This window comes from Borostomias antarcticus (genome assembly GCF_949987555.1).
Source record: "Borostomias antarcticus genome assembly, chromosome: 23".
Classification (NCBI taxonomy): Eukaryota; Metazoa; Chordata; class Actinopteri; order Stomiiformes; family Stomiidae; genus Borostomias; species Borostomias antarcticus.
In genome coordinates this window covers 3,474,059-3,481,957 of record NC_140256.1, presented here as the reverse complement: position 1 = coordinate 3,481,957, position 7,899 = coordinate 3,474,059, and the positions used below count along the sequence as shown (strand labels likewise).

At 42.0% G+C, this 7,899-nt stretch overlaps 1 protein-coding gene across 2 annotated transcripts in view; it reads right to left on the bottom strand.

Moving 5' to 3' along the window:
• Positions 1-1,407, bottom strand: part of ebf2 (EBF transcription factor 2) — a gene marked incomplete at both ends in the record, with an annotated part of 32,511 nt that extends 31,104 nt beyond the window's left edge. For both annotated transcript variants that reach the window (XM_084457703.1, XM_084457704.1), the window contains one exon: positions 1,274-1,407. In XM_084457703.1, the coding sequence (XP_084313829.1) occupies positions 1,274-1,407 (134 nt within the window). The remainder of the gene's footprint in view (positions 1-1,273) is intronic.
• Positions 1,408-7,899: the final 6,492 nt, after the last annotated feature.

Here is a 7,899-nt window from a genome sequence, read left to right as displayed (position 1 = left end):
TGGCTCGATGTTATTGAAAGTTTGGCCAGTTTGCATTTTTCATAATTGTGGATCAAATTAAGTTAAGCGTGCACAGTCGATCCTTTAATGAACAAATAGGCCTAGTCTACACCCTCAGTTGATCATTTGCTTTAATGCAAATTATTAATAATGAATCCCAATTGGTTTCATATTGAACAGAACCCAGGTGATTCTTTTTGACTAAACAGTCAAAAATTGCTGTCATATGAATCATTTTCCATCATTTTAAGTTTTATGGCCCTAACCTTTAGAAGAAGCGTCATATTGGAAATTAATTAAATGAATATAGCACCTTTAACGAATTAAACTTTTCATTTTGGTGGACAGATGATGATATTTAGGTTATTGTCAAGATATGACAATTTCTGCATTACTCCTTCGTGGCAGGTAATAAACTGTTATTAGTACACTGTCTCGGTATTCCGGAGAGCTGTTTATCCTAGGTCTGATTGATTTGTGTGATAAGAGAGCGTGAGTGGTAAGATGAAATCTCCTAAAGCCTTGGATAATGGCATTGCTTGCATAATCATAGCGTCATATCAACACTAATGGCTCCTCGCGGAGATTACATTTTTTCTAGAGGTCGGTTTATGTCATAGTGGGTTTAATGTCTCTGTTTTGTTTTGTCTCTTTTGCAGCTTTTGTCTCTTTTGCAGCTCGTGTCACCACTACTCCCTGCTAGACAGATCGCGAGCAGCCTGGACGCACCAAGCCCCCAGCGCACACAAAGCAGGCCACTTGCAACTCTTTATTCCAACGCTGTCAACTTTATGACCGAGGCCACTGTCGACCAGCGACCTGTTGCTCTTTCGTTGCAGCCAAGTTTGGGTGAATAGGTTTTGAGCAGGACAGTATGTCGCATCGCATTGCTTTACAGCATCCCTTGTCATACTTTGAGTTGTGACCCTTCAACTGCACCTATGGCAATCAACCTAATTGGTCGATTGGGTTGGCCTATTTCAAGTGGGGACGTGCACGACAAGGTTCGAGACGCAAATAATAGTGTATTTACAATAATCAGAAACTGAATATTTATCAAATGCTGTCACACCTACGTAATTTGTTAAAAGCTGACGTGATGCCCAGCAGTTAACCGACATGGGACAGATGAATTGCCTTAAATAGCGATTAATATGATAGGATGGTCATAGGTAGCAACAACAACAATATCATCAGCATCACCAGCTTCAGCAGCAGCAGCAGCAACAACAACAACAACAAAATTATACCAAATAAAGGTATTGTAGATTACCTTTGCGCTGCTACGTTAGCATCCACAACTCCGACATTACGCACCCAGGACCGGACCGGATCCATCTCCTCTCCGAGAGTTCTGTCTTTTATTCCGCTAACTTCTCTTATCAGGTGCTCCTGGATCCCGAACATTTAAAATGTATCTTAAACCAGACGGTGCAGTGTCATGTATTATTTTATTATTTTTTTTAACTCAGACTTAATTGGTAAGCAACACCACTTTGGGGGAAATAATGGAGGATCCGTTCCGGCGTTCCAGGATGCTACCGCTCCTGGCCAAGAGCGCTTGGACGATGAGGTGTCAGGGCTGCCCAAGGAAAATAAGAACCTGGTAGTTGTCCCCGGTCTTCTACGCTGTTTAAACTTGTTACTAATGGTAAAAAGAAGTCAATTTATATATCTTCTCTTGGAATGCAATCATTGTCCACGCGTAAGGTAATTTCCAGTGTCAGTTCGCTCGCAAATGATCACCTGTTCTTGGACATATATACGAACTCTTCGACAATTCCACGCACACCAATGGTTGATGTGCAGGCGAAGCAGCTCCAATGGAAAATTGGAGACAAATCGAATCAAACAGATGAAACAGTACCGTTTGCGCGAATGAGGGGACCAAAGAGCTTGCAAAACTGTTCCCCTGTCCTGGAGCATGAATGAGTCCCTCTGCTGGGATAGAGTAGCCTATGGAGGAGGGGCTAGACTGCCATATGCGAGACCGATTGTAGAAATGGATGCTGTTCATTGGTGTAAAAAGTATCCGTTGTTTGGACTTCTACCAGGTTTAACATCCAGTGTGCCATGATTTCCGTGGCTCTCCAAACTTTTCTCGAGTCAAGTGTGACTACTGCATATCGGACCTGACAAAGCATCTAAGTAAAGTAGCCGATGTAAGGGCCAGGCGTGCACCTGATGAATGATAATCATTTTAACCAAAGTAGCCTAATCAAGTCAAAAAGGCATACAGCTTAAAACCAGTTTGATGCTAGCCTTTCTATAGGCTAGTATTTGAAAAATAAATCGTGTAGCCTAAAAATCATGTCAGGTTAAATTATTTGTTTATTCTGTTTGTGTTTGAATATGCTATAGCGAGGGATATGCTATAAGAACCCAAGGCTTTATCCCTGAAATTGAATGCAATTCTCATTCAGAATTGCTGATTCATAGTCTTTAGTTTGTTAAAGTTGTATTTAATAAATAAATAAAAAACAGTAAAAAAAAAGCCTGATAGCTTATATATCGGTCCTATTCTTGGAGAAATACATCGATTTTAGGAAGTTTCCCAGATAAGAAGTCTGCTTGGAATTGTAAGGGTACCGGCAGGCTATCTATAATATAGCCTACATCGAACGTTTTAGTTTGATTCGTGGTATTTTTTGTTGATAGGCTAAGTGCTTTAAAGTTCTTAAAGCGACAATCCTGAAAATCCAATTTAGTGTTTTCTATCCTGTCATCTTTCCACACAAGAGCGCACCCGGCAGGCGCGTCTATTCAACAAGCCCGGCTCTCGCGCTCTGTCTGCTGGCTCTCTGAACAATGCACATGCAGTGATTGAAAGCAGGGATTCAACTGAGGAGGCATCGCATCACTGTCATGCTAAACAATTGTCGTCTGGTTGGTCTATCAATCTCCACTAGACACTGTTGCTGTGCTGATCGTCTTTCACCCTCATAGGCTACAGGGATCCGAGTCAAGTCAAAGCCTATTCAGATTGATCAACAAGCTGTTTGATTCTTTCCTAAAAGACCGACTATTATAACTAAATAACTTGAGTTTAGCCGGCTAGGTTAATCTATGATAGAATGTAGGCTAGGCGATAACCTATTCGTAGGCCCGGCCTATTGCATCTACAACTAGCCTATTGGCCTATGCAAAATATAGACTAGATTATCCGTAAAGATTGTTGCAAATAGCTGCCTGTTTGACTGACGGCAAGGCATTTTTCTGATTTTTATGCCTTGGCCCCATGGGTGATCTAGGTTAGGCTTTTTAGGTTCGGCTATTTGCATCTTAAAATGTAGCAAAATATTACTTTTCACTTACTGACATTTAAGCTTACATGAAGGCTATGCTTTATAGCCTACATATGGGACTAATAGGCTACATTTTCCAGAAACTTAAAAAAACAAAACATCCGTCGTTATATGTCTCTGATTCTGTAGCCTAGATGAAAAGGAAAGTTTTTTCAACCTTAGCTCTTTGCCCCTTGCCGAGGCTATTGTCTCTGTTTGGGGCTCGAGCGCCCGAACAATGAATGTAAATCTCCCTTCGATCCCGCCTCAACCGACCATCTGCCAGCACAGAGTCAGATGTTCTCCCAATTATAAGAACAGTCTTGCGGAATCCTTGCCCCAGAACCTCGAGCCCCATCCCAGCCCCTATCCTACCCCTGCACGCACGCTGGCTGTTTGATTGACAGCTCTGCTTAACCCAAAACCAAAAATCAAATAACCACAGATGCTGATGGAGGGACCACACATCTCATGAGAATAAATTCCTTCACTCCCAATATAGCACAACTTAAAAACATTTGGAAGCTATTCTTTATTCAGAGCTAGCTACTTCTTCAAATTATTTAAAATTAGGGCTATGAGCTTTAGTTTGTGTTCAATCCACTGTAGCTTATCATACCCGTCCATTGCTTGCCATAAAGCACCGGCTAAATTGACTATTCCTTTAGCTACTTATATTTGTGTAATATCAGAGACACTAATTTACTCTTCAAAATAGGTAGGCTAATTTAACATAATTATGCCCTTCTTTTCTCCACTTCCTTCCGGATAGTTTGGTGTGGTTTGCACATCAGGCACACTGAGGTCAGGCCTACACAGTTCTCCACAGGTTCTTAGCCTGAGCCAGCTTTTTATTGTTGGCACTTAGCCTACAATAGCCTAAATGTGACCTCACATTCACCAGTATGAGAACCAACTTAATGATGATGCCATATTGAGGAAAAAATGAATTTACGTGCTTTGAAATATTGTAACCGGTACCCAGCCGAGAATAGGGATTAGTCAAACCACCTTGAGCGAGACAAACGGCTTTCTAATCAATTTAACCCGCTGAGTCGGTCAGCGCGTGTTTATGGGGGGTGGGGCGAGGAATCAGTGACTGCTAAACCGAACAATAGGGTATCGTGTGCCACTCGTCCTCTCCAAGCATTCCCTCGCTCCCACGGGAGTACCAGCGCCACTCTCTGTGGATGGCAGTCGGTCTACGGAGGTCAGTAGGGGCGTGTGGGGGATGGCCTGTAGACACAGCAGCTGGTTCCCGTCCCTTCCTTCCACAGCTCAGAGAACAACGGACTAGCCTAATGCGGCCCACCACGTCCATATCGATCGCCATATATTGCGCTCATTTATTTGTTTACTTATTTAAGTATGGCAGCGGAGTCCCTGGGGAAAAGAGGCAACTACAATTAGAGTGGATCCACTGCATCTTCTGTTCTCTTCGCGTCTGATCATTAGACGGGTATATTTTTGTATAGGCCTGAAAAAATGTATTTTGTGCCGTAGGCTATTAAGTCCTTGGAGGCTAGGAGCATATCCAAATGTTTTAGGCTACCAAAGTGTGTAGCCAGTTGGCATTGTGACAGTGTGATTAGGCCTATTCAGTGTCATGTTTGATTATTTTGCTTGTTCTGTTACTATTCTGAACGAAATGCTTATTCAAATTTAAAAACATAATTTGCATGCGTGGCAGGTATTGAAAGAGTGGTAAGCTCTAGTCCTATTAGGGTAATGCGTTTGTCATATGAATGAAGCCAATCGTTTGCCTAGTTATTCTTCTGTTCGTGCACTGCTAAGATCAACACAAAAGGCAAGTCAAGCAGTTTGTTAGGACTCAAACAGTGCCGTCAGAACTTCAAAAATGTAAATGAAGTGGCATCATTATAACAATCTTGAATTGAGAGGACTTTATGTGATTTTTTTCTATTATGAAATGAATGATAGACCCAGACCCATACAGTTGCGTTGATGGAAACCCCGCTGTATCCCTCACTTGAACGCTAGAGAGGTGGGAGGTAGGCTAGGCTATATGTGAGGTGGAGCCTTATCGCCCCCGTCTGGATCAGATAGGTAAACGCTGTAGATTTACTCATGATTCAGATAGGATAAAACAACACAGTTAAATATTGCAGAATATGGAGTAGGCCTAAGTAGACTACAGGTGTAGGTAATTCATGACACAGAGGCAAATTGGTGCATTTGTGTTGACATAGCCTATGTAAAATAAGTGTGCTCTCAATTGTAACAACAAAACAAAACTTAATTATCGTATTGTCACATATGCAAACTTAATATGACGGACAATAATGAGACAGCCAATGAGATGCGCTGAGATTGACATGCGATCTGTGTGTATAATGAATCCTACAGACAAAGAACCATAGGCCTACAGTAAAGTCCATTGTTTCAACTTCTTATTTTGTACATCACATTATTAATGTTTTAGGCTATATTGAATATATAGAACACAACACACTTCTTTCTTACTGTTAGATTTGTTTTTATTTTGCTAAATGGGAAAAACGTTTTTAAAACGTATATATTTGGAATGAGGAAGAACAGTATACATTTCATGCATAATAGCAGTGTAATGGCATCCGTTTAGAACGTTCAAAGTATACCATAAATGAGCTGAAGGTATATTGACTTCACTCTGACTCGAATAACAGATGTAATCCGTTTCAAAAGCTTTAGTTGTAAAAGTTTCAAGATTACACAGTCACACGGTAGAAAAGATGTATGCTCCCATGCGCAGCTCTCAACTAAACTCTGCCATGCGTGACGTCATCACTAATTAATAACTAAAAGGGGAGCTTCTGGATAACAAATTCCATGTAGGCTATAACTAAGCACTAACTAAAAACAAAGAAATGTAACTTGCATGAAATATGTTCTAAAATGTACATATTGTGGCTTTTACAAACAGGTTGAACCATTTCAATTAAGACCCTATTATGTTTAGAAAGGAAATCTAGGCTAAATGCAATACAATAGATTACATCACAGTCATTTAGCAGACCCTTTCATCCAAAGCGACTTACAATAATTGCATTTAATGTAGTTAGTCAGTGTGTACTACTTGCCAGAACTCACAAGTGCATCTCCGTTCTAAACAAGTGACCAAGAGCATAATAATACAATACTGACTTTTAGATTAACATCACCTGAATGTATTTGGTGTGTAACATTCTCTTCATTGTACTAACATTGCACTATAAAATCAGCTACAGATTATGGTTAGGGTAGCACATAATTTATTGCAGAAACACAAATCAACAACACAAACACACACCGCCATTTCCGCTTTAAGAGATTCCATTAATTAGTTGACAGTGGATCTCAGATAAGCCTGGAGGCATTACTGTGCTAAAATCCTAGTGCATCTATCTAGCTAATGGAATGATTGTGTGGTAGGCCCACATTGTGTTGACATTAAGCCTATGCCAGGGATGAGTACACAGTATGTACTGTAGCCACGTGGTACAGTCTGGAAAGAGTGGTGTAGTAGTGTTCTGTTAGCCTGACGTGGTTTGTTCCACACAACAACCATCTAGGAACTCTTTGTTCTAGGAACAAACAACATCTAGGAACTCTTTGTTTGGAAATGTACAGGCACTTTCAAAACTAGGCCAGGCCCAGCCTGGTTTATGTGTGGGGCTGGCTTGTTTCTGTTCAGGACTGTAGGGCGGAAGCTAGTCATGCCACTGAAATAGCTGTAAACTGAAATGACATGAAATAATGTCTGATAAATGAAGATGGGTCTTGTCGCCTGGACACATCAGTTCCAATGCTTCCAATGGTAATCCAGCACAATAAGAGTGGGATAGCCAGTTAGCTCATGAGCTCACAACTAGCAGCAGCTTCCATAACATTAATGGTAGCGGTCAGTGGCTAAAGCAGTTACACTGATGATAACATAAAGTCATCCCCACCGGGTCTTAAACCCCGGTCTCCCAGGTGGGAGTACAATGCTCTGACCACTACTCTACTTGTGCAGTGGAGATTGGTGGGTTGGTTTTGGTGTCCTTTTTCCAGTCCCTAGTGTGGGTTGGGGTTAGAATAACGGTTGGGGTTGAGACAGGATCTGACCTATAAGGCAAGGGGTAAAGGTTGGAGTGAAAGGATGAACATGTAAGTGATGTGATTTTGGTGTGCTGGGACTGCTGCCTCTAGTGGTGCCAACAGAGAGATGCAGGCCAACATTGTCCGGAGTAAGGGAGGGAGGGAGTGATAACCGGACAAACGCTATACTAGGTGCGCTGGCTTACAGCCACGCACAAACAAAAACCTCAGTGATAAAAGGGCAAATCCTCCTGATTTTGTAGAGCAGGAATCGTCAAGAATGTCGAATGGATGTAATATGTGCAGAGAACGACAGTTAGTCATCCAGGGTCACACCCAGATTCCTCTCAGTCCGAGTTGGTGTCACCACTGTGTCGTCAATGGTGATGGCCGGGTCGCGGTGCGGGCAGCCCTCCCCTGGGAGGAGCAGCTCAGTCTTGTCCAGGTTGAGATTGAGGTTGTGTGTTGCCATCCACTCCGAGATGTCAGCTAAGCATGCAGCTATGTGTGCCTCCACTTGTGTCAGAAGGGGGAAATGACAGGACCAGTTGAGTGT